Here is a 27951-nt window from a genome sequence, read left to right as displayed (position 1 = left end):
GCAGGCTACACTTTCTTTTGCACTGGGCAGCTCTCCTTATGGGAGCACTCCTTGTGCGTGGGACTCCCCTACGCGGGGAACACCCCTGTGTGGCAGGGCACTCCCTGCACGCATCAGTGCTACGCATGGGCCAGCTCCACACAGGTGAAGGAGGCCCAGGGTTTGAACTGCTGACCTCCCATGTGGTAGGCGGACGCCCTATCCATTGGGCCAAGTCCACTTCCCTCTAATTTATTTTTAATCTCATCCATTGTGTCTTTGATTCCCACAAGCCTTGTTGTTTTTCTTTTTGGGCTTTCAAATTGTTCTTTATGCTCATCCAGTGTCTAAAGAGATATTATACTTTATTTCTTTAGTCATATTTTCTTTCACCTCCTTGTATTGATTTAGGAAATTTGTATGATTATCACTGATTAGTTGTCTTAAATCCTATGTCTTGTCAGGATTTTTGGTTTGCTCCTTTGACTGGGCCATCTCTTCCTGTTTCTTAGTGTGGCTTGCAATTTTTTGCTGATGTCTAGGTGCCTGAATATGTTGGTGAATTTATTCTGATGGTCAATTTCTCACTCTTGCCTCATGGTTTTGTTTTACAGCTCTTCTTTGACTTTCAGTTCAACTTATTCTGTCTTTAAAATTTCCCAGCTTAAGTTACCAAAACAGGACCAATGACTCACTAATGGGGTGCAGATTTGTTCCACCTGGGTTGGGAAAGACTCCTAAAGGCATTTTTTCTCCTTGCAGTTTCCTGGCTAGCCAGCAGATGGTGCTTGTCAACGAATCTTTTCATGGAGGTGTCTCAACCTCCACTTGCAGATGCTTCTGTCTGGCCAGAGCTGAGATTTAAAGCAGACCAAATTCACTGAAGAGAAACTACTCTCTGTCCTTTGCCACACCCTCCCTCTTCCCAGGAAGGAAGACGTCTGTTCCTCCTTTCAATTGGCTGCAGTGAGTCATGGGTTTTCCCCAGGCTGTATGCCTTGACGGTGGAGGATGGGTACCATTTCAGCCACAGGGGTTAGTAACTCATGGTTTGGGAGGATGGGTGCCATTTCAGCCACACGGGTTAGTAACTCATGGTTTTCTTTTTGGCTTCTTTGTCTCTCTATCCCTTGCCCTCCTGGAGGATATGCAGCACTCTTCTGAACTGCAGATTCCCAGAGCAGCTCCCTTGGACAGCTTTTGGCCCTTCCTCCATTATTTTTGTGAGAGAGTTGAGCCCTGCCTACCTACTCCCAACACCATGTTCCCCAAAGTCGAGTCAGTATCTTTGGAGCATGCCCCACACTTCATAGTTCTGTGCCTTTGCTCATGTTTCTTTCCTCTGGTGGACCTGCATCTCTACCCATCCAGGTTCTGATCAGTCCTCAGTATATATTCCTTATGGAATGAATGTATGCATGAAGAAACAATTACTACTGAGTTTTTACTAAACATTGTCACGTTCAAACATGTGAACTCATTTAATTCAACAACTCTGGGAGATAGGTATTGCTAGAGTCTAAGCTACATGAGGATAGCGATCTCTGACTTGATCACTGCTCTGTTCCCAGTACCTGGTCCATAATACATACAAAATAAATGTTGGGGACATGGATGTGCTCAAGCAATTGGGCTTCCATCTACCATGTAGGAAGTCCAGGGTTTGATTCCCAGGGCCTCCTGGTGAAGGCAAGCTGGACCTCATGGAGAGCTTGCCCGAGCAGAGAGCTGGCCCATGAAAAGTGCTGGCCTGTATGGAGTGCTTGCCTGTGTGGAGAACTGGAGCAGCAAGAGGATGCAACAAAAAGAGACACAGAGGAGAGACAGTAAGAGATGCAGCAGACCAGGGAACTGAGATGGTACAAGAGATTGATTGCCTCTCTCCCACCTGAGAAGGTCCCAGGATTGGTTCCCAGTGCTGCCTAAAGAGAAGACAGGCAGACACAGAAGACATACAGCAAATGGACACAGAAAGCAGACAATGAGTGCAAAACCAGTGTGTGTGTGTGAGTAAATAAATATCTTTTAAAAAAAGTTGAATGAAAGGATGAATATTTTACAGAAGGGAAAATTGAGGTTCAGAGTGGTTCAGTGATTTAGCCAATCTGGTCCATGGTTGATAGGACAGAAGTTAAGTTCTTCTAGGTTCAAATCTAGTGCTGTTTCTACTTCATTCTATAATAAAAACCCAGTCTTCAAAAATGCACAAGGATTTAGCAGTCCTGGGTAATTTTATTTTTGCATTTATCTCAGAATAAACTACTGTTTTTTTTTTCATTTCATATAAAAATCTTTCTCAAATGGAAAATCTCCAAAACACATAGAGACCAGGATTTATATTTTACTATCTGAAAAATGAAAGAACATCAATTTCTGGAGTTCTCTGCTAATATACATAAATTAGTACGTGCTTTTTTAATATTTTTATGTTTCTCTCCTTTACCTCCTTTGGAAGTCTGTTGGGGAGAATGATGCTTTCTGTGAGAAAACATAATGTACATGTACCAGACCCACTAATTGTCATTATTTGTTCATTCATTTAGTAAATTTTTCAGAGCCCTGTGTTAAACATTGGGGAATAAAGAGGTGAAAAAGACATGGCTCCTACCACTAAGTAACTTATAGTCTAATGAGAAGACAAGTAGGTGGCTAAATAATAACAATATTTAAGATATGTTAGAAAACAAGCCTGTAAAAAAAGCGTTAACTAAATAAGCAGAGAAGGAAGAGCTTAGACTTATCTTGAGAGTTTTAGAGTAATATGTTTTGAAATGGGTTCCAAAGAGTTTCAACAATCAAAGGGGCAGAGCTGGGCTTTAAGGATTAGTTAGTGTTTAGTAGGCCAAAATAGGGAAAGTGCTTTTCTGGGAAAGGAAATAACTAAGACCTAGAAGCCTGAGGGCAATGTGCAAGGATGAATAAATAAATGGTGCAAGACATTGAATGATTTTAGATGAGGACTGCATGCCAAGTTAAGACTATAGCAGAAGCAGCATCTGGGGCAAAACTTAATTTCAGGTTATCTGTTACTGAGACGAGTTAGACTGTGTGTCCAGTGGTCTCTAAATGGGATATGCACACTCCAGCAAGCCTGCAAAAGACAATTGAGGTACCAGAAGAAAATATTAGAACTTTTATTTATATTGTATTAATTTTTCTTTTCATTCTTTATTTTTGTGTGTTTTATAATCTACCTAATATTAGTACATGAATCTAATTTATAAACAGATATACACATATTGACAATGCATACTCAAAATGTTTTTACAGTTAGATTATGTCATTAAAGAGGTTTTACCCAGAAATTGGCCTTTGATCTGGCTAGGGGCCACATGGACAGGTTCAGGGAGATGGAAGGTATATGACAATAGGAGACTATCTCTTGCTTGCATTTCCTTCTGGAATTTGGACATGTGAGTCATTTGGAGTCTGTATCTAGTCTAAGCTTCCTTACCAAATTCTTTTGCTTCTCAATGACAACCATAGCTAACTGTACTTGCTATTGCCATCTTCCTCAGTTTGATTGAGAGCTTTTTCCCATTTTCTCTTTTGGAAAGAGAAAGCAGAATATGACTTTTAACTTTGAGTTTCTTGAACTTATGGACAAGGGGCCCTGATATCTCAACTTGACTGTTGAGTTAGATCTTCATGCTGGGGCACACATTTCCTGTCTGAGAAGAATGGAGTTCACCTTGACTTACTTTGTTAAGACTGCAGTGCCTCTACTTGGGGGACATCATGCTTCTGTGCCCTGCCTAGGTAGGACGTCTGCCTAGGTAACAAAGCCATACGTGGAGCTCAAAAAACTACCTTGAAGTTTGGCCTGACTGAAGTTTGGCCTGACAAGTTAAGCCATTATCCTTTTCCCCCTACAGTTTAGCAATATAGGGGCTGACTATGCCCAGAGTATAGCCTCATTGGAGTGCAGTGGCCCCCTTTTAGACCTGCTGCCTCACTTGATGAAGTGCCTAGAGCAGTGGTTCTCATCTGCAGCCGGTTTCACTTCCTAGGGCACTTTTGGCAATATGGGGACACATTTTTTAATTTCCATGACTGGGAGTGTGTTATTGGCATCTTAGCGAGTAGATACTAAACATCCTACAATGCATTGGACAACCCCCAAGAGCAAAGAATTATGTGACCCAAAATGTCATTGGTACAGAGGTTTGGAAACCCTGGTCTAGAGTGACTCCTCCTCGCCTCCACTAGAGCGCCTGCCAAGGGCCTGTGCCCTGGCTTATATCAAGGCATTTCCCAGGAGACAGAAAGCTCTTGGAGTACCACTGGCCTCAGGCCTTTCCAGCAAACAAAACGTGGCCTTCTTTCCACTCCACATGCCAAGCAGAATGGCCCCTTTGTGCTGGACGAGGCTAAGCTCCCTTGGCAGCAGCGGCTGAAGTATGTTCTCCTCTGTTCTTTACGGGCTAGCACTCATCTGTCTGTCTCATATCTGTGTGTCACCCTCCTACACCTTTGTTATCTGACTCTCCAGATTATAGTAAATGATCACGTTCATTTTCAGGAATAACAGATAAAGTATTCTACTTTCCCTAACACTTTTTAATTTAGCTCATTATCTCACCTTTTCCAAACCGTAGGCTTTGAACATATCTCTTGGAAATTAATTTCTCTCTTCCTTCAAACATAGTTTTGGAATCAGAAGTTTAACTAAGCAGTGACCAAGCAACCTTCACGTAAACCTCTAGGATATTGTCCTCTTGGACGCAGCCTCTGCACACACTAGACCTCATTCCCTCCCTCTGAGTCCTTTTGCTTTTCCCCTCCTATGCCTTTGCAAATAGTCCATTCTGCCTCCAAAGCCTCTCTGCTGCAGAGCTTTCCTTTTTTTTTTTGTCTTAATTTATTTTTTAAATATTACATTAAAAAAATATGAGGTCCCCATATACCCCCACCCCCCTCCCCCCACTCCTCCCCCCATAACAACAACCTCCTCCATAGTCATGAGACATTCATTGCATTTGGTGAATACATCTCTGAGCACCGCTGCTCCTCATGGTCAATGAGGCCATCAAGAGGTCAAACAGTTTTGCCTTCAACTTTGTTTCATTCAGGATGTATTCCTGAGTGCTTCGTGTCCTGCCCTGGGCCCCACTGTGCAGGAGGTAGAAGAATGAAAGGATAGGGCCTGGCTTCTACCGTCTCTAGCGCAACAAGTGCCAGAAACAACCTAAGACTAAGGGGAGCCTACCAGAGGAACATCTGTTTTTTTTTTAAATTTTTTTTATTTAGCAACATTTTTTTCCTTTTTTTTAAAAAAGATACATAGATCACACAATATGTTACATTAAAAAATATAAGAGGTTCCCATATACCGCACTCCCCACCCCCACCCCCCATTCCTCCCACATCAACAACCTCTTTCATCACTGTGGGACATTCATTGCATTTGGTAAATACATTTTGGAGCACTGCTACACTGCACGGATTATCTCCCCCAGTCCATTCAGTGGGTTATGGCAGAATATATAATGTCCCTGCAATATCATTCAGGACAACTCCAAGTCCCGAAAATGCCCCCATATCACACCTTCTTCCCTCTCCCTGCCCTTAGCAACTCTCATGGCCACTGTCTCCACATCAATGATACAATTTCTTCTGTTGCTAGTCACAGTATTTCTAGAGTAGAATACCAGTAAGTCCATTCTTTGAAAAGCATTTCAGAAGGGACCATCCATGTGAGCTGTATATTTTTCTAAGGTGGTTTTTTTTTGCTGTTGTTGTTTGTAGGCCCACAGACAGGCATTTCTGGAGCTCCTCATTTAGGATAGTTATTATTTGACTCCATTTTTATTGAAGTCACTGTGTTCAAAGCTCTGTTGTAGGAACAGCGAGAGGAGTAAGACATGACCAGGACCTGGTCCATGCTGTCAGTGTTTTCTGACTATGAACTGTAAAGAAGACAGCATTTTGATGAAAGAGTTTTTGGTAAAGATGTGAATCTTAGGAAAGGGGTGGATATTGCCACATTGCTCTCCTTCACAACTCTTTTGGCTTCTTGCTGCAGTAGTTCTCAAGCCTGAGGAATGTGCAGATTCCTTTTAAGGGAAATAATTTAGCCTAGACCTATGGTGCTGACTTAAATTCTTTTTATTATAATGTTATAATGTTATTTAAGTATGTACAAGCATAAAATGAGATTTTACTATATAAAATTTTTATACAAATTTAAGCAGAAGCATATTTATACATAAGAACAAAATTTTAAACTGAATAAAATTATATACTGTTGCTGAAGCTAAATTGTTCCTGGACTCCTTTTTTTTTTTTTAAAGTATTGGGGGCCAGGGATTGAACCTGGGACTTGGTATATGGGAAGCTGATGCTTAACCACTGAACCACATCGGCTTCCCTGAGAGTTGGCTTTTTTTTTTTTTTTTTTTTTGCTTTTTGTGTTTTTTTTTTTTTTTTTAAGGCACTGGGACCCAAATCCGGGACCTCCCATGTGGGAAGCAGGTGCTTAACTCCTTGAGCCACATCTGATCCCTCCCAGGCTCTTTTAATTTCAGCATGCCTGATGCTTTTCTTCTATTCAAGCTACTGTGAAATTTTGATTTGTATGATGCATTATAATGTCATTTGACCTTCACTTGGCTTGAACACATTCATTGCTTTTATTAAGTCTACTTCAATTCCTTTATAATTGACTGTTCAGAAAGTATGGTGATAAATTTATTACCTGTGCATCTAAACACCATACAAATATCAAAAATTTTAAAGAAAATTCTTTTTATGATTATCAATTTTTTAAAAATCATACCATAATATTGAGGTGCAGTTAGCTACAGTGCTCCATATATAGTGATGATGTGATTACTGTGCTGCAAATGACTGTTCATTGATCTTTTCAGTTAGGATTGTCTCTTTCTGTGACAGTAAATCCTCTCAGTGTGACAGAAGTAAAAGAGGGAATTTATTTCTTGCACAAAACTGAAAATCTATGAATAGGGCTATCTAGAGTCCTGACCTGACTCAGGGATTAAATGATATCATCTGCATCTATTTCTTAGCTCAACTTTGCCTCTGCATGAAGGCTTCTAGCCTTGTCAGTGAGGCAATATGGCTTAGAGCATGGGCTATGGAGCCTAACCATTAAGACCAAATCTTGGTTTTACCAATTCCTAGCTGCGTGGCTTTGGGAAAATTAAATAACTTTTCTGTGACTCAGTTTTTTTATCTGTAAAATGGGAATACCTACTTCACAGTGTAGCTGTCAGGACTAGTGAGTTAATGTGTCAGGTGCTTAGAAGAGTAATAGTCATTAGAAAGTACTATATGAGAGATAGCATCTATGAATATTATTGTTATAATTCAGGATCACTTTATCTGGACACCAGTGCAGTAGAAGAGCTATACCCCATTCCATCCCCTGCAGGTAAAAAAAAATCCTGGAATTCAGTTTCTTTGGACTCAACTTGTGTTATGTGCCTGTCCTTGGACCATGCACTCTGGGCAGAAGGATGGAATTTACTGATTGACTTAGCATGGGTTACGTTCTCTGGGGCTTAATTTGTCTTTACTCCAACCATATTGACTGAGAGTAAGGGATTGGTGGTAGTTTCCCTAATACACTCAGGGTACTGTTGCTACCACAGGAAGTAGATGCTCAGTGGCAAAAACATAGAACCTTGTCCTCTATGGTTCTATCAGCCAGACCGTATTAAGTTATTATGTGATGTTATTGCAGTCTTTCTTGGAATGCACCATTTGGGACAGTATCTTTTAGTGGGTAACATTTGTGTTAAACGTTTGTATCTCAATTATGAAAATATATTTTATATTTTGCCTCAAAATATCTAAATTCCGGGTAACATAGTTGATATAAACCACATTATATCCTAAAATTCCAGGCCGATGATTTTCTACTGTTGTAATTACTTAGCATTAATACATTTATAAACACAAATGCACTGTGGGCACTGAGGTTGAGATTCCATACCCTTATATATCCAGATGATCCAGAATACGCTTTTATTTATTTTTAAGTTATTATTTTAGTTTCTTAGGGCTGCTATAATAAATTACCACAAACTGGGTGGCTTAAAACAGTGTAAATTAATTCTCGCACAGCCCTGGAGGCTAGAAGCCTGAAGTCAAGGTGTCAGCAGGGTCACGCTCCTTGCAAATGCCCTAGGAAGAATTCGCCCTGCTTCTTCTAGTTGCTGGTGGTTGCCAACAATCTTTGGTGTTCCTCTCCTTGGATCTGCATCACTCTAATCTCTGCCTCCATTGTTCCACAGAGTTCCCAATGTGTGTGCGTGTCTGCGCGCATGCGCGTGTTTGTGTGTCCAAATTTCCCTTTTCTTATAAGGGTGGCACCCACCCTAATCCAGTGTGACCTTCTCTTAACTTGATTACATTTGTGAAGATCCTTTTTCCAAATAAAACCACATTCACAGGTACCAGGTTTAGGGCTGGTATCTTTCACAGGGACACAAATCAACTCAGAACAGTTATCTTGAAAATAAAGGTTTAAAAGTGAGACATTCTCACCATAAATTCTCTTGACCATTACTTTCTGTAACAGAAATGTTCTGTAATTTATGCTATTCAGTATGATAACAACTAGTCAGATGTAGCTATCGAGCATAGGAAGCATGGCCAATGTGATTGAGGCACTGAATTTTCTTTAACTTTTTTTCTTTCTTAGAGATGTTGTAAGTTTCCAGGATGAGCTTGCATAAAACACAATCTTCCCATATACCACCCTATTATTAACAACTTGAATTGGTGGTTACAATCAATGAGAGTATATTTCTATAATTGTACTATTAACAGTTCATGGTTTAACTTAGGGTTCGTTGTTTGTGTAGTGTAGGTCCATTGATTTTTAAAATAATTTTATTTTCTTAACATATATACAATATAACATTTCCCCTTTTGATCACATTTGGATATGTATTTCAATGCTGTTAATTACATTCACAATATGGTGCTACCATCACCACTATCCATTAATTTACCAAAATACTACCATCTTTCCAAATAGGGCACCCTGTGCATTTTAAGCCTTAGAGTCCCATTCTCTCTTTTGATCCCATTGCCTGGTCACCTATAGTCTAGATTCTGACTCGATGAGTTTGCTTATTCTAATTGTTTCAACCAGTGATATCTTCAAGGTTCATCCATGTTGTCACATGTATCAGGACTTAATTCCCTTTTATAGCTGAATAATGTTTCATTGAATGTATATACCGTATTTTGCTTATCCATTCATTGGTTGATGGACACTTGGGTTGCCTCCATCGTTTGGCAATTGGGAATAATGCTGCTGTGAACACGAGTGTGTAAATATCTTTTAATTGTTTTGGATGTGTGCTTAGCAGTGGGATTGCTGTGTCTTGGTAATTCTATACTTAGCTTTTTGATGAACTGCCAAACTGTCTTCCACAGAGGCTGTACCACTTTACATTGCCACCAGCAATGAAAGAGTGTTACTATTCCTCTACATTCTCTCCAACAGTTCTTTTCCTTTTTTTAAATAGCAGCCATTTTAATGGGTGTGAAAAGGTATTTCATTGTGATTTTTATTTTTATTTTTCCTGATGGCTAACGATGTTGAGCATCTTTTCATGATGCTCATTTGTATATCTTTTTTGGAGAAGTGTCTATTCAAGTCTTTTGCACTCTTTTTATTTTTATTTTTTCAGGAGGTACAAGGGATTGAACCCAGGACTTCGCACATACAAAGCAGGCACTCAACCACTAAGCTACATCCACTCCCTATTTTGCTCATTTTTAAATTGGATTGTTTGTCTTTTTGTTGTTAAGTTTAAGAATTTCTTTATAGATTCTGCAACCTTTTTCGAATACATGGTTTCCAAATATTTTCTCCCTTTGTGTAGACTGTTGTTTTACTTTCATGATAAAGTCCTTTGAGGTGCAAAAGTTTTAAATTTTGATGAGGACCCATTTATTTTTTCTTTTGTTGCTTGTGTTTTGGGTGTCAAGGCTAAGAGACCATTGCCTAACACACGGTCCTGAAGATGCTTCCCTATGTTTTCTTCTAGGAGTTTGATAGTTCTGGCTCTTATAGTTAGGTTTTTGATCCATTTTGAGTTAATTTTTTTTAAGGTGTGAAGTAGAAGTCCTCCTTTTCTTTTTGGCAAGTGAAGTTCAAGTTTTCCGAACACCATATGTTGAAGAGACTATTCTTTCCCAGTTGCGTGGACATGACTCCCTTTTCTTCCTGTACCCCTCTGTCTTCTGGGTGGTGTCCATCCTTCCCCTGGTGTCCTAAACCCTAGAACATTTTCTCCCCAGGTCATTTCTTCCTATCCTCTAGGTATTTTTCTGGGAGAGAAGGGAGTCCTATGTCTCTCTAATCCACCATCTTAGTCTTTTTTTTTGGTAACTTCAAACAAGTCAATGTTGCTAAACTTCAGTAGCATACATATATACTTTTTCTATGTCCCTTTATTCCCCCACCTTTTTTTTTCATAGTTGTTACCATGTAAATCTTTGCACACTGTATATCCAAAACCATAGAATTATCATTTTTCTTTTTTTCTTTAGATTTATCATTACTTTTATGTATTTGCATTTTAGCACTTGTAGGAAATAAGAAATGGAGTTACACTACAATAATAATGGCATTTATAATTACCCAGATGGTTACCTTTACCACAGGTCTTTATTTCTTCTTGCCACTTTGAACCACTGTGTAGGGTCCTTTCCTTCTGGTCTGAAGAACTGCCTTTTAGTATTTTTTCTAGGGCAGGTCTAGTGTTGATAAACGCCCTCAGCTTTTGTTTATCTGAGAATGTCCTAATCTCACCCTCATTTTTGAAAGAAAGTCTCATCATATATAAAAATCTTAGCTGTCAGATGTTTTCTTTCAGCACTTGAAATATTTCTACCCACTGCCTTCTTGCCTTCATGGTTTCTGATTAAAATTCATCTCTCAATCTATTGGGACACCCTTGTATGTAATATGTTGCTTTTCTCTTGCAGCTTTCAGAACTCTTTCATTGTCCTTTGCATTTGATAATGTCGTCAATATATTACAGGTTATATTTTTCTTCATGGTTATCCTTTTCCATATTCTCTTGGCTTCTTATTCATGTTGCATGTGCATATTCATGTTGCTTGCTAAGTGTGGGAAGTTCTCTGTCATTATTTCTTTGACTATACCTTCTGCCCCTTTCTCTCATTTTTCTCCTTCTGGGACACCCATAATGCATAAATTGGTGCACTTGATGGTGTCCCAGAGGTGTATTAGACAATTTTTTCTTTTGTTATTTCTTTTGTCTTTTTCTCAACCTGACATATTTTAAGTGTCTTTTCTTCAGATTCACTGATTCTTTCCTATTCTAGCTCCAGTCTGATCTTAAAAACCTCCTGGGCATTTTTTATTTCAGGTATTGTGGTCTTCAACTCCAGTAGTTCTGTTTGGTTCCTTTTTAAAATTTCTGTGTCTTCACTAAGTTTCTCATATTGCTCATTCATTGTTTTCTTGATATCCTTTAGTTCTTTCTCTTTTTTTTCCTTCATCTCCTTGAGTATTTTTAAGATCATTTTTTTAAAGGCTTTATATCGCTAAGTCCATATTCTTGTCTTCTTCATTCGTGTTTTCTGAATTTTATAATCATTCATTTGAATGGACCATCATTTCCTGTATTTTTGTTTCATACTCTTTTGTTCACAGTGACATTTAATATTTTAAAATTTTAATTCTGGAATTTATTCCATGAGATATCTGTTTCTTACTTTTGTAACTGTCTGGCGATAAGACAGATTTTCTTGTGTTTCAGTCCTTCTGTCGAGAAGTTCTGCTTCATGTGCAAAGTTTTCCCTGACTTTCTGTGACTCTGTCTTGTCCTGGAATTTGCTCCTTAGTTGTTTCGGAGTGCCCCTGTTACAGGAGTTTTCTTGTCCCTTCTTTTTCCCAGAAGACAGACTTCCTGGGTGTTTGAAGTTGGCAAGCTATTGCCCCAGGTGTTCTACTTCTATAGTTTCTCATACTCTTTTTGTTGTCTTTTGTCTCAAGCTGCTTTTACAGGAGGGCAGATTCTGGGAGGAGAGGCCCACCTGAGAGGACTTTGTTAAGACAGTGTTCCCCAACAAGAAGAGGGCCAGGGACTCAAAAAGGGACACAGACAGCTCCTGTGTATCCTAGTAAGGGGGCCAGAGGGACGCCAGGAGGCTTTTCCATGGCTTTCCAAAGCTGAGCTTTCCTGCCTGCTCTGCAAATGCAGCCCTTCAACTAACTGTCACCCACAGCCCTGAAGCTGCAGGCATCTTTAAATCTCTTCCACCACGGACCCCATCCAGGATGGTTTGAAACAGTGGCAGCCACTGCCTTTGTCTAGATAGACCGACACATCGGCTGCTGCTGCCCCTGTCCAGGGCGAGTTGAAACAATGGCCGCCCTCCAAGAGTCACTCAAAGACGCTGATCAAAAGCTGATATCATTGATCTGTCATGCCCATCCCTGTTCTTGGAGCAGAGGATTTTTATGTCCCTTTGTGTCACCAGCAAGCTAGCCAGGGGCTGGACCCCATGGTGGCATGCCATATGAGTGGGAGTGGGCACTGGTAGTGCTGCTGGAGAGAGCAGTTTCCTGGTCTTTACCAGAATTTATCAGCCTTTTCCTCCTGCTCTTCCCTGGATGCTATATAGTATACTTCTGGCCTCTGGAGTTTCATTCTGTTGTTTCAGACTGTTCCTGACTGTTTAATAGTTGTTCTGGTGGAAGGACTGAGGCCTGGAGCTCCCTGCCGTGCCATCTTACCATAGTCTCATTGCAGCACTGAATTTTAAATTTTATTTCATTTTAATTAGTGTAATTGCTATATGTAGCTTCTGGCTATGGAATTGAACAGTGAAGTTCTGGGTAGAAATAATAAATATGAGAAATGATGCAAAGGGTCCATGCTGCTCTGTAACAAGCACACTACAGATCTGAGAAGAGGAGAGGCCTACAGGCTCCACCCTGAAAAGGGTAGACATTGCTTAAATGACCAGGGCAACCTGAGGCAAGCCCACCCCAGATTAAGACTAATAACTGCCTTTGTATAGCAGTCAAGGCCCTACAAGACATGGCTGCAACTTTCTTCTGCCACTATCTCAAGTTTTACATCATTGTAGCTACTTTTATTTTGTATAGAATGCCTTCCTCCCCTGCATCCATTAGATATGTCAGATGAGCTACTACTAATCCTTTTTTTTTTAAGATTTATTTTATTTATTTCTCTCCCCTTCCCCCCACTGCCCCAGTTGTCTGTTCTCTGTGTGAATTCTCTGTGTGTTCTTCTGTGTCCGCTTCTATTCTTTTTTTTTAAAAAGATTTATTTATTGATTTAATTCCCCCCCCTCCCCTGGTTGTTTGTTCTCTGTGTCTATTTGCTGCGTCTTGTTTCTTTGTCTGCTTTTGTTGTTGTCAGCAGCATGGGAAGTGTGGGTGGTGCCATTCCTGGGCAGGCTGCACTTTCTTTCACGCTGGGCGGCTCTCCTTACGGGGCACACTCCTTGCGCGTGGGGCTCCCCTATGCGGGGGACACCCCTGCCTGGCAGGGCACTCCTTGCGCGCATCAGCACTGTGCATGGGCCAGCTCCACATGGGTCAAGGAGGCCCGGGGTTTGAACCGCAGACCTCCCATGTGGTAGACGGATGCCCTAACCACTGGGCCAAGTCTATTTCCCTGTGTCCACTTCTATTCTTATCAGCAGCATGGGAATCTGTGTCTCTTTTTGTTGCATCATCTTGCTGCGTCAGCTCTCTGTGTGTGCAGCACCACTCCCGGCCAGGCTGAACTTTCTTTTGTGCTGGATGGCTCTTCTTATGGGGTGCACTCCTTGTGCATGGGGCTCCCCTACATGCGGGACACCCCTGCGTGGCACGGTACTCCTTGTGTGCATCAGCACTGCACGTGGGCCAGCTCCACATGGGCCAAGGAGGCCCTGGGATTGAACCCTTAGCCTGCTCTTCACTTTCTCGTCTGTGCTCTTTTATACATTCCTTTATTAGAATTCATGTTCCACTTTTGCTGTTTAGTGTATGATCTCTTCCACTGGATGGGGAACTGACTCCCTGAGGGCTTAGCACTAACTGGGCCCTTTGTGAATGCTAGTTAAGTAGATGAATGGTTGATTGGTTCTCAACCCTAATCAAACTTAACAGATTTAAAAAAATATTATAATCAAATTCATTAAGGTACAATTTACAAAGAGTAAAGTAAACCAATTTCAAATGTAATTTGATGAATTTGGACAAATATCACCCATCTAACCACCACTACATTCAAGATAGAGAACATTTCCATTACCCCAAATGGTTCCTTTATGTTCCTTTCCAGTCACTATCCAGTCCTACTCCTGGCTCCAGTTAACCACTCATATGCTTTCTATTACTCTAGATTTATCCTTTATAGGGTTTCATAAAAATAGATTCATACTATATGTACTCCTTTCACACTTAGGATTTTATGGGGGAGAAAGATGCTAAACAAATACATAAACACGTGGTAAATGCAAGGTCAGTATGACTGTGACAATAGTGCAAGCAGGGCTTGGCACTCTGGAGTCATGACTTTGCTTGTCTCTCCCCACAGTGTATAACTGGACCGTGGAAGAAGTGGTGCAGTGGCTGATCACGTATGTGGAGCTGCCTCAGTACGAGGAGACCTTCCGGAAGCTGCAACTCAGTGGCCATGCCATGCCGAGGTCAGGAAGGAACTGGGTTTCTTTCATTTTGGGGTGCAGGGAATCAGCTGGCATGGGCCTGTGTTCAGGCTGCTCTGGACAAGTTAAATGAGTTTCCACCCTGTTCAGGGTAGAGTATATAAATCTCTCCTCCTCTCATATCTTTTGTGTGCTTGTTTAGAGCATGATGGGCACATTACATCCATTCTCTCATTTGATATTACTGGGAGCAGTACAAACAGCTGCTGTTTATTGAGTGTACTCTATGCAACACTTTATATACAGTATCTCATTCAATTCTTACATCAACCCTGTAAGGTAGGTATTATTATTCTCTCCATTTTATAGATGATGAAAAGAGTCAAGAAACTTTTCCAAGGTCACATGGCTAGTTCAGGGTAAAGTTGTGATTTGAACTTATATCTCCGTAGACTTAAAGCCTGTGGTTTTTCTGTTTTCCTGTGCTGTCCCTCCAGGAGCTGTTGCTTTTATCACCTGAGAGCCTCAGGCTGGTATCTGGCTATCCAGATGCAGTTTATCTAACTAAAATGGTGCAGAGGAGGGGGCTGGCTACCACTGGCCCCCGCCTTCTCTCTGGGATGACTGCTTCAATACTCATATCACATCACAGCTCTTTGCCTTGTTTGCTGGCACAATATGCTAGGGCTTGGGGTGGGAGTGGGGAGGGATGCTTGGGTTTCTTGTTATGTCAAACCAGTGCCATCTGTCATTCAGTCATTAATCCATTTACTTATTCATTCAACAAATATTTACTGGGTACCTGCTCTGCACCCAGCACTTGTGCTGGGTGCTGGGGATAAAGATGACAACAACCTGCCCTTGCCCTCAAAGGGCTTACTCTCTGGTAAGTGCTGATTATATATAATCTGTCATCTTATTATGTAGGTGCATCTGGTTTTGAGCTTCAGCAAAGGGGAAAGGGGAAGGTGAAGCTGTTGGAATGCCCACACATTGCAGTCTTCAGCCACAGAGCTACCGGGCACTGCTGTCCAGGCCTAGCTGAGCTGGCTGTTCCCTCCTCTGCTGCCTGCAGCGTCCTCTTCACAGCTTCTCCCTACTCTGGAGAGAGTAATAATCTTAATGTTTGTACATCCCTTTATAGAGTGCTTTCCTATCTATTATTTCAGTTGATTCTCACAACAATTCTGGGAGGAAGGAATTACTATCCCAACTTTTGGGTGCGCAAACTGACTCTCAAATATTTTGTGATTTATCTAAGCTGGTAAGTGGCAGAGCGGGGATTTGAACTCAGGTCTATATAGTTCTAAATGTTCTGTTTTTTAAATAAAGAAAATTTTTTTTTACTACATCTTCCTCTTACCCCATGCAGTTGAAGATAGGCTTCTTGGCAATATTCAGTTTAGTTCTATTTAACAAAAATTTACTGAGCATCTAGCATGTGCCATATTCTCTGCCGATCCCTGGGGACAAAGAGATGCATTAGACCTGACCCCTGCCTTGGGGAAGAAACACCAGGTTTAATGGAATAGACAGCCAAGTGAATAGATGGTTGACCATGAAGTTCCAAGATTTAGATTTCTTTCCCACTATGAAAGGCTAGGCTGCCCTTAGAAATAGCAGTATTGTCTTCTGGATCCCTGGACCATTCCATCTTGGGGAATGGCAATGGCTTGATTTTAAACTGCAAAGCTTAGGGTAAGAATTAGTTCTCAGGTCATGGGCTTACTTAGCCGTAACATAGTTAGGATTAGACCCAAGACCAGGTTCAGAGCCCACCAGGCTGGGCACAGGAGTAGAAGATGCCAAGCTGTCACACTTTGGTGACAGCAGGAGTCATAGAGCCTTCACTGCACTGGGTGGGGTGGGGGTGGCTCTAGGCCCTCCATGGCGGCATGGTATAATGGGAACATTCTAGCAGATTTGAGTTTGTTCCTGGCTTTGCCACTTACTTGCTGTGTGACTTTGGGCAAGTTACTCAACTCTCAGTCTCAATTTTCTTATTTATAATGTAAAACTAATAATAGAACCAAGTTCTTAAGGTTGTTGTGAGGATTAAACGAGGTATTGTATGTAAAGTGTCAGAACAGGGCCAGATTCACAGTAGTAAATACTTAGTCAATGTTAGCTTCCTCTCTCATTTCAGTCATTGCTGAGCTGTTGATAACCCTCCAGCCCACAGGTTTCTCTGAGAAGTAACTATGGAAAAGATGACAAATTAATTTTTCTCAGTTAGATGAAGGCTATCCCACCTAGTAGAGGTGCTCTAAAGAGGATCTTCCTCAAATACTCAGGCTTGTCAGAAGCATCTGATTTTACCTTAGTTCATAGAGAAGGAAACTGAGCCCCTAGGGGCACAGGGCAGGGGTTGGGGAGGGTGCAGTTTATGATCTGCCAAGGGAGCCATTGGTAGACCTGGGACTAGAAGCCAGACATCCTGACCTGTTCTGATGGCAGCACCTCACTGCCTCTCCTATAGTTGGGTGTGATTGCTTTCCGGGGCCAGAGAAGGAAGGAGCTCCTCCTATACGCTCAAACAGTAGTATAAACCACACACTGTAATGTTAGTACCTTCTTTTATGGCTGAGGAAACAAGGCCACCAACCTTAAGGGGTAGTAGAATATTAAAAGGTCACTTGTAGAACTCAAAATGGTGTTTTTCACCCTTTCATATCTTAAACCCTTCTCCTATATCCACTGTGCTCCAGCAGGAGAGAAACAAAGTCCAGTTTTTCCTAGGTCCCTTTCTTGTTTATAGGCTCTCTATTAGAGTTATCATGGACAGTATGGGTGAAGGCCATAAAATGTTACAATAATCTGGTTGGGAGTAAAGCGTTTTACAGTGACTCAAATACAAGCTAAGAAGACTAATGCAATTTTTGTCATCAGCAAGTTTATATATGGGTTAGGATTAGTATAATTTAGAGGTCCCAGAATCATTGGGTCATGTGCATGATGTTTTGTTCTGGGCTGGACAGTAGAATGCATTTCCTAGTGATGGCAGTGTGGGGACAGATACATAGTGATAATCCCTGGAAGGAGGCACAACAGAAAATTTAGAGTTGGATATGATAGTGGTCGCAGATGGATAACCCTTAGAGCGTAGGGTACTCAGGAAATGGTGGACATAGGGAGAGAGGGTGAGAAAATTCTAGGAAAATGTTTCCTGTCCTTGAATACTTCCTATTGAGATTAGCTGGTATGGATTCTGTGTTCTAGAAAGCAATCACCAAGAGCTAGAAGTCATGGGACTTGTCCTGCAGGAGGTGGGGATCCTAATGGGATACTTCCTGGCTTTGCTGGCAGGGAATTGACACCCCTTCCCCCAACTCTTTGCCTCAACAGGCTAGCTGTTACCAACACCACCATGACAGGGACCGTTCTGAAGATGACAGACCGGAGCCATCGGCAGAAGCTGCAGCTGAAGGCCCTGGACACAGTGCTCTTTGGACCTCCTCTCTGTGAGTCCTGTGGAGAGAAGGGCTGTGCTGCGCCCTGAAACCCAGTGCTGTTGGGGTGGTTAGGCTGAGGTGCTGGGTCTCCTAGGCACACCTGCAAGGAAATGCTCTACTGTTTCCACTGCTGCTAAATTATGGAACAGTCTTGTATTTTAGTTCAGCCACACATCAACATCCATTTATTAAAGACATTAAAGAAATATTAATAGCTACTTTGTGCCATGCTATGCTGAACTGCATAGGGAGAGCTGGTTGACTCATATTCTGCCCTAAATGGATACAACAAGTGTCTTAGGGAGGTACACAGGGCTTCTGGGGTACAGAGGAGGGATAGAGAAGGCATCTTACAAAAGAGGAGGTATGTGACCCCTGCCTTTGAGGAAGTAAGGGTTTTTTTCCCATGAAGGTGGCAGAAGAGGACATTATAGGTGGAAGGAAGCAACCTGAGCAAAAAAACAAAGGCTAAAATGTAAAAAGTATGTTCAGGGGTAGCATACATGAAGAACTGAATGCCATTTAGCTTTTCCCTGCTCTCACTATGGACAGAGTGTATGTATGAACTGATTGCTGAGTATTATCTTGTTCTTGGGCAACCGAGAGTACTAACAGGGCTTGCAAGGAAACAAGAAACACTCAGACCTAAAGAAGAGTGGTCTCTCCTGCCAGCGACTACTTAAGAAAATTAGGTGGTTCAGTCCCTGGAGATCTGTAAGGTGGAATAACCAACCTTCCCATTTTTTTTTCCCCCTTCTTCTAATGAACTTAAGGGACCAAGACTTCTTAGAAAATTCCCTTGACCGAACGAGCTGTCAAGGCCCACTCCCTGCTCTTTGTGAGTCGTTGAAATCAGTTGAGGGTGCCAGCAGCAGAATGCTGTGGAGCCAAGAACCAGTCCAGAGAAGCAGCTGGCAGGCAGGGTTGGAGGCAATTCAACCTTTCGCTGTCTCTATGTTTGACTTGGCAAGTGATCTCCAGTGGGATCTATACACTTAGAAAGTGTGCCTTTTTGTTGTTGTTGCTTGGACACATTTTGCTCACCATTTGTTGGTAGATTTTGAATAAATGACACAATGAATGACTCTGTCCTTTATACGAGCCCACCTTGTATATATATATATTTTTAAAGATTTATTTTTTTATTTATTTCTCTCCTCTCCGCCCCCCAACCCCGCCGTTGTCTGCTCTCTGTGTCCATTTGCTGCGTGTTCTTCTTTGTCTGCTTCTGCTGTCATCAGCGGCACGGGAATCTGTGTTTCTTTTTGTTGTGTCATCTTGTGTGTCAGCTCTCCGTGTGTGCGGCACCATTCCTGGGCAGGCTGCAATTTCTTTCGCGCTGGGCAGCTATCCTTACGGGCGCACTCCTTGCGCGTGTGGCTCCCCTACGCTGGACACCCCTGCATGGAAGGGCACTCCTTGCACACATCAGCACTGCGCATGGGCCAGCTGCACACGGGTCAAGGAGGCTCAGGGTTTGAACCGCGGACCTCCCGTGTGGTAGACGGATGCCCTATCCACTGGGCCAAGTCCGCTTCCCCCCACCTTGTTTATTGAGCAGTGCCTTTTCATTCATTCACTTATATTTGGAGCATCTGCTTTGTATTAATATCAGTGGAATGGCAGGGTCCCATCTCTCAAGAAGTTTGTCTAAATGGAGAGAGGCACATCAACAAATACAGTAAATGGTTAATAAATCCAGTAAATGTTATAGGTGTTATGTAATTCTGTCCAGATTTCAGTGAGGAGCACAAAATGAGGAGGTATCTTTCTATTGGAGGTCAAGAGCTGAATCTTGAAAGATGGGAAGTGGCCTTATTAAACTCTCTCCATTAATACCTTGCCTTCCTCTTTCTATATACCAGCAAGAACACTTACACCCAAAGAATTCTACCCAGTAGTAAAAGCCAGCTACTTTTGCAAAGGCTCGTCTCTGTCACCTCCCAGGCAGAGGAAACTTTCAACTGCCTGAAAGTCTTCCTTAGCGTTCTAAGATGTACTGTTAGGCGGTCATGTGTTCTGTATCAAAATAGGTCTTTTGATATCTGAAAGGGTACATTAGAAACTGCAGGTTGAAGTGGATAAGGAGTCTAGCCTGGGAAAATCAAATAGGAACCAAACCATGGGAACCATAGTTCTAGGTTCAGGAGGTCAGAGTCAGCAAAAGGAGCCCAGTAAATCAGGTTCGACTGATTCCAGAACAGAGGTATTTTCTCCTAGGCCTATTTCATATAACCTCTGGGCTGCTTGTAACCTAAAGGAGTTCAGAGGGCTGCTGGAAAATTCTGTTTCTGAGAGAGGCAAAGTAGAGGTACTAGAGCTAAGAAGACCTCATGGATCTGTTTCCAGTTCAGTTGAATGGACATTTATTGAGTATTTGCAAAGTGTTAGGCTCTAGGACAGGAGTCCTGGTTATAGTAAGTCATTGTTTCTGCCCTCAAGGAATTAACAGTCTTGTTAGGGAGATGAACGTGTAATCATACAATTACAGTACAGTAAGATAGAAGTTGTAGTGGAGGAAAGGGCTTGGTAAAGTTGGATCCCAAAGGAGGGAGCATTTATGTCTGCTCGAGTGAGTGAATAAACTTTCTTAGAGTTGATAGAGGAGGGTGAAGAAGTCATTGAGCTCAATTTTAGCAATATTGGGTTTGACTTGAGAGACATCCAGGAAGAGGTTTTTAGTAGATAGTTGAGCATACACTCTGGAGCTCAGAAGGACGGTTTGGGTTTGAAATGTAGATTTCATAGTCTTGATGTATTGAAGATGCATATCAGTTAGCTGTTGCCACAATTAAGCTGTGTAAAAAACCAACTCCAAACTCTCAGGCTTAAAACAACAAACTTTTAGCATTGCTCATGAATCTACAGATCTGCAGAGTGATTTTGCTGATCTTGGCTGGGCTCCCTCGGGCATCTGCTGTCAGTGGGTTGGCTGGGCAGGTGAGTGGTGGGAATGACTGGGTTCTCTTTCCCTGTGTCATCTCACATTCGTCCAGCACGCTAGCCATGGCATGTTCTCATGGTGGTGGTGAGGAACAAGAGAGAGCGAAAGCCCACTGATTCAGAAGGGCAAGCAGAAACATTCAAGTGCCTTTCAAGCCTCTGTTTGTATCATGTTTTCCTTTTCTTTTTAAAAATCTATCTATCTATCTATCTGTCTGTCTGTCTGTCTGTCTGTCTGTCTGTCTGTCTATCTATCTATCTATCTATCTGTCTATCTATTTCTACCCTCCTTGTTGTTTTTGCTGTCACTGTGTTCTGTGTCCACCTGCCACGTGCCCTTGTATGTCTGCCTGTCCTCTCTTTAGGTGGCACTGGGAACTGATCCCAGGACCTTCCAGAGCAGGAGAGAGGTGCCTAAATATTGTGCCACCTCAGCTCCCTGGTCTGCTATGTCCCCCACTGTCTCACCTCTCTGTCTCTCTTTGTTGTGGCATCTTGTTGTGCCAGCTCTCCATGCAGGCCAGCACTCCCGAGCAGGCTAGCGCTTCTCGGGCCAGCACTCTGCATGGGTCAGCTCTCTGTGCGGGCCAGCCTGCCCCCTCCAGGAGATCCTGGGAATTGAACCCTAGACCTCCCACGTGGCAGATGGGAGCCCAATCGCTTGAGCCACACCTGCCTCCCTTGTGTTTGCTATTGATTAAACAAAACAGATTACATGGCAAAAGAAAGTCACATGGTAGAGTCATTGTGAAGTGGTACTATATAGAGGCATGGATGCAGAGAGGTATGAGCAACTGGGACTATTAATGCAGTAAATCCATCATAATGGTCTTAAGTGGAAAAGGAGTTAACTTCTTTGGACTATATTAGCCAACTTGGAAACTATTATTTTATTATCTTCCTTCCTTCTCTCTATTCACTCATCAACTCATTCATTTATTCTATATTTATCAAATGTTTTTAACTGAGCACTATGCTGGGTACTGGGAGTATATTAAATAAGAGAGCATCTATTCTTAAGGAGCTCTCAGTCTAGTGGAGGGGAAAGGAATTCAGTCCAATCTTAGGGTGCATAGATGAGATGATATATAAGCAGAGTTTTGAATGATGCCTTGGATATTTCTAGGTAGAGAAGTAGCAAAGAAGTACTCTAGAAAACCGAGTATTATGTATAAAGTTATGGAAGTGTGAAAGAACATGGTGTATTTGGGGAAGGGCAGATATTTTAGGGACAAGAGTATAAGAAACGTGGAAGAAGGTAGGCAAGGAGAGATTTGATTTTTGTGATATTATCAATGGAGAATTTTATTGAGTTGAATGACATGGTCAGATTTTTTGTTTTGGAAAAATTACCCAGACTGCATTATAGAAGATGGATTAGAGTGGGAGAGGCTAAAGGTAGGAGGGCAGTTAGGAAGTGGGGTAACAGGAGAGGAGAGGCAGGGGAGTTGACCTAAGACTTACAGGAATGGAGGTGGCAGGGAGGGATTTGAGAAACATTGAGAGATTAGATTATAAACCATTATAACAGACTGTGATCAGGCATACATGAAAAATTTTTATTGTAGAGGATGGGGGTAGAACCAGTTCTCTAGAGAGACATTGTGCAGCGCCTAGATGAATAGGGAAAGATTTTCCTTCTGCCCCACAACCGTTTAAGTTCTGTGGTACCATTTCTTTCCCATTGACTTTTTTTTTTAAAGATATATTTTATTTATTTCTCCCCCTCCCTCATTTTTTAAAAAAGATTTATTTATTTTATTCTTCCCCTCTTCCTTTTCTCCCTTTCCCCCCACCCTGCTGTTTTTGCTGTCTGTATCTATTCACTGTGTTATCTTCTGTATTTATTTCTCTTTTTGGTCTTCTCTTCTCATTTTTTCTCCCTTAGGATTCACTGGGATTCGATCCTAGGGGACCTCTGATGTTGAGAGAGGTTCCCTGGTAACCGTGTCACCTCAGTTCCTGGTTTCTGCTGCACTTCCCTTGACTTTCCCCTTTGTCTCTCTTTTGTTGCATCATCATCTTGCTGTGTGACTCATTTTTGTGGGCACTGGCTTACCACGCAGGCACTCTCACCACATGGGCACTCAGTTCACCATGTGGGCACTGGCCTGTTGCGTGGGCACTGGCTTGCTATGTGGGCACTGGCTCACTGCACAGGCACCCTTTCTCTTCTTTTTCACCAGGAGGCCCCAGGCTCCCTCATTGTTTTATGCTTGCTCTCTGCTCTTTGTGTCTGTTCATTGCGCGCTCATCTTCTTTTTAGGAGGCATGGGGAACCGAACACAGGACCTCCCATGTATGAGGGAGGTGCCCAATGGCTTGAGCCATCTCCACTCCACCTCCACTCCTGCTTGTTGTGTCTCTCGTTGTGTTTGCTTGTTGCGTCAATTTGTTGTGTTGTCTTGTGTGTTAGCTTGCTATCTTGCTCGTCTTCTTTAGGAGGCACTGGGAACCAAACCCAGGACCTCCCATGTGGTAGGCAGGCACCCAGCTGCCTCAGCCACATCTGCTTCCCTCCCGTTGACTTTGATGCTAGTTCTTCCTCTTGTGTTCTTCCCAGAACTCCTTCCTCTGTTTCTCTTTTAAATGTTTATAATATGTAGAAGCAGGAATGGTGTTGTCAGGTGTGTTAGTCAGGGCTCTCTATCAACAAGAGATATCTGTCAATAGTATGTGATTCTATAAGAGTCTCTCGCACAGCCGTGGGGATGCACAAGTCCAGGTTCTGCAGGCAGGCCACAACCAGGGCTGCAGTGAAAGTCCCGTGAAAGTTCTTGATGACTTCTGGGAGATGTTGGCTGTCCAAAGACGAATTGGGAAATTCTTTCTCAATGCTGGAATCACTTCCCCTTTTAAGGGATTCAACTGATTGGGTTAAGTGTCACTCATTGCTGATGGCACTCTCCCTGATCAATGTAATTATAACCAGCTATCTATGATTTACCACTGCAGTAAAGCCAGTGGTGACTAAAGTCCGTGAATGCCCTTGTATTACAGTTAGCCCAGTGCTTGCTTGACCAAACAACAGGGCACAATTACCCATCTGAGTTGACACAATAGCTTAACCATCACATCAGGTATTTTTATTGTCTAGGATTAGCCATTAATAATAGCCTAAGGACTAAGTTCCAATGTGGAGGAACTATAGTGTGCCAGTCAAAGGTCCTGCAGTGAGCAGAAGGGTACAGAGAGGGCTCTGTCTGGCCTGTGTTCTTGCCTCGTTCCCTCCACCTCCACCGTCTTAGCTCTAGGTCAGAAGGACCTTTCTACCTTTCTTCCACCTTGACTGATTCAGAACTTCTGCTGATTCAGAGAGGAAAGATAAAGGTACCAGCAGATCAAGATCAGAGCTCAGTGGGCAGCCCTGCCAAGGGGACCTCACTCCCATCCAATCTCTTCTCCATCAGCTGAGTGGTCAGGAAAAAGGTGTGTGGCAGGGAAATAAAGAAAAGGAGGAAGGGACTGGCATTCACACTGATTACTACTTCCTGTGACAGCTGAGCTTTCCATAATATTCCCCAGCCAGAGACCTGCAATACCTCAGCCAGGTACCATGGTATCTAGGTTAGTGGCCATAAGGCCCCTTGTCTTTGTTGGCCTACTTAATGGGAGATCTTTTGAGAAAGGCTGAGAGTGCGCTATTAAGAAATACAGCTTGGACTGATGGCATGTGAATAACAGAATAAGGACCTCTGAAAATCCTCTCCTTCATAAATCAGCAAGTACACTGGCAGAAAAAAGTCAAGTCAACTTATTCAGAAGTGTGGATATTAACAAATGGCTTTTTTTTTTCAAGTAAAACATCAGCAACCTAGAAGCTACTGGTGAAGTCAGAATGGAGTTGGAGTTCTTTCAAAGCCCAATAATCAGAGAACTGTCATTATTTGACGTGTCTAGCAGTTCCTTGGAACACCCCACACTCAAAACTTGTCTTTATTTGACCTGGCTCAGAGCTTGTCCAGTGTAAACAGTCTTTTCCCTGGGGACATTTGTCAAAAAAACAGCTGGTGGCAGTTGTTTAACATTGAAGCTGCCTGAGGCAATGGTAATAATTGTACCAGAAAGGGAAATCTTGGGGTGAGGTGTCTGTAAGTGGCTTTGGAAAGTTCTAACGTATTCCTGGGAATCTAGAAGGCCATGTCTGTGTGTAGGACTGTGTGCATGTACAGGGAAGTATGTATACTTAAAATAAGATCTGAGCTCTCACTTATGACTGACCTTGAGGCTCTGTGCAAATAGGAAGTGAAGACAAGGCAGAGTTGTAAACTGTCTGGTTGAGTGTTGAAGGCATGCTACAACATGCACACAGAGCCCCTTGGCAAAGACTGGAAGATTTACAGGCTGCAGGAGTTTAAGGAACTCTCTATGCACTCATTAGGTAACCACTAATCTAGCTGAGCAGATATTTAGTGCCACACATGACAAAGAATACAGACTTTAAAGAAGTAGTTCAGGCAAGTCACAAACAAACAACAATGAACAACTCTAGAGAGTGGGGATAATATGATTTCCACACACTTTAGATTCAAAGACACAAATAGATTGAAAATAAAAAGATGGAAAAAGATGTGTCATGCACGTATATATACCATATAACCAATCTACTGCCAGACAAAGAAACTTTAAGGCAAAAACATAACAAGAGAAAGAGAGGGATATTTTATAATTATATAAGGCTTGATCCATCAAGAAAATGTAACATATTTGTACTTAACAACAAATCCAGAAATACATAAAGCAAAAACTGAAAGAAGTGAAAGAAGAGATAGATAATTAAATGGTAATAGGTAGAAATTTCAGTACCTGACTTCCAGTAGAACTGGACAGAAGATAAACAAAGAAATAAAAAACTGGAGCAATACTACGAACAACTAGACCTAACAGATACAACACTTAAGAATATACATTCTTCTTAAGTACTCATAGAACATTCTCCAGGATAGGCCATATATTAAGCTGTAAAACAAGTCTCACTACACCTAAAATGTTTGAAATCATGTAATGTGTCTTTTCTAACTAAACTGGAATGAAATTAGAAAACAACTAGCAAGGAAATTTGGGATACTCACATATATGAGAAAATTAAACAACCACTTCTAAATAACCAATGAGTCTAAGAGGAAATCACAAGTGAAATTATAAAATAATTTGGGATGAATGGAAATCATACAATGTGTTCTTTCCATCTAAACTGGAATGAAATTAGAAAACAACTAGCAAGGAAGTTTGGGCTATTCACATATATGGGAAAATTGAACAACACACTTCTAAATAACCAATGAGTCTAAGAGGAAATCACAAGGGAAATTATAAAATACTTTGGGATGAATGGAAAAAAAACTAAAACACATACTGAAACTTCTTGGATGCAGCAAAAGCAGTGCCTAGAGAAATACTTATAGTTGTAAGTGCCTATACTGAAAAATAAGAAAAATTCAAGCAATAACCTAACCTTCTACCTTGAGAAACTGGGGAAAAAAGCAACTAAATCCAAAGCAGGTAGAAGGAAGGAAATTATAAAGATCAGTGTTGAAATAAATAAAATAGAAAATAGAAAAACAAAATCAGTGAAATCAAAAGTTGATTCTTTGGAAAGAGCAACAGAATTGACAAACTTCTCAAAATATTGAAATCACGAATGAATGGGAGGCAGCGGATTTGGCCCAGTGGTTTAGTCCGTGGTTCAAACCCCAGGCCTCCTTGACCCATGTGGAGCTGGCCCATGCGCAGTGCTGATGCGCGCAAGGAGTGCCGCGCCACGCAGGGGTGTCCCCCGTGTAGGGGAGCCCCACACGCAAAGAGTGCGCCCCGTAAGGAAAGCCACCCAGTGTGAAAGAAAGCGCGGTCTGCCTAAGAATGGCACAGCCCACACAGAGAGCTGACACAACAAAAAGAAACACAGATTCCCGTGCCGCTGACAACAACAGAAGCAGGCAAAGAAGATGCGGCAAATAGACACAGAGAACAGACAAACGGGGTCGGGGGGAGGGGAGAGAAATAAATAAATAAATCTTAAAAAGAAAAAAGAACGAATGGGAACCATTACTACCAACCTTACAGAAATAAAAAGGATTATAAGAAAATGTTATGAATAATTGTATGCTGACCAATTAGATAACCTAGATAAAATGGACAAATTCCTATAATGACACAAACTACCAAAACTGATTCAAGAGTAGACCTATAACAGGTAAACAAATTTATTTAATAATAAAAATAATTTAGTACAAAGAAAAAAGCACCTACCAAATGTCTTCACTGGTGAATTCTACTAAATATTTAAAGAGGAATTAATACCAATCTTTCACAAACACCTCTAAAAAATAAAGAGGAGGGAATACTTTCCAACTCATTCTATAAGAGTCCTAAATGTGGCAAAGACATCACAAGAAAAGAAAGCTAGAACAATATCCCTTATGAATATACAAAATTATGAGATGCAAAAATCCTCAACAATGTATGCAAACCAAAGCCAGTAAAATATAACAAGGATTATGATATCATGACCAAGTGAGATTTATCCCAGGAATGCAAGGTTGTTCAACATCTGGGAATCAATCAATGTAATATACCACATTAAAAGAATAAAGTACAAAAAAATACACGATCACCCCAACTGATGCAAAAAACACATTTAGCAAATAAATTACAAAAAACAAAACAAAACATGATCATCTCAATTGATGCAGAAAACATTCAAAAACCCACTATCCTTTTATGATAAAATCATTCAACAAACTAGAAACAGAAAGGAGCTCCTCAACCAAAGAACATTTACAAAAACCCACGACTAATATTGTACTTAATGTTGAAGGACTGACAGCTTTCTCTCTTACATCAGGAACAAGGCAAGAATGTTGCTGTTTTATGCAATTTTGTCCCAGAGATTCTAGCCAAAGCAATTAGGCAAGGAAAAAAACCCATTCAGTTTGGA

The 27951-nt window shown here is 41.6% G+C and overlaps 1 protein-coding gene across 5 annotated transcripts in view; it reads left to right on the top strand.

Annotated features, from left to right (window-relative positions):
• The window catches only part of STIM1 (stromal interaction molecule 1), a 266771-nt gene that overhangs the window by 192440 nt on the left and 46380 nt on the right, over positions 1–27951 (top strand). For all 5 annotated transcript variants that reach the window (XM_004476725.4, XM_012518882.4, XM_012518879.4 and 2 more), the window contains exons 4-5: positions 14550–14661; positions 17965–18080. In XM_004476725.4, coding sequence (XP_004476782.1) covers positions 14550–14661; positions 17965–18080 — 228 coding nt within the window. The remainder of the gene's footprint in view (positions 1–14549; positions 14662–17964; positions 18081–27951) is intronic.

Source organism: Dasypus novemcinctus, chromosome 10 (assembly GCF_030445035.2).
Source record: "Dasypus novemcinctus isolate mDasNov1 chromosome 10, mDasNov1.1.hap2, whole genome shotgun sequence".
In the NCBI taxonomy this organism is placed as follows: Eukaryota; Metazoa; Chordata; class Mammalia; order Cingulata; family Dasypodidae; genus Dasypus; species Dasypus novemcinctus.
The sequence above is the reverse complement of the archived record's forward strand: the minus strand, read 5'-3'. Positions and strand labels throughout refer to the sequence as shown.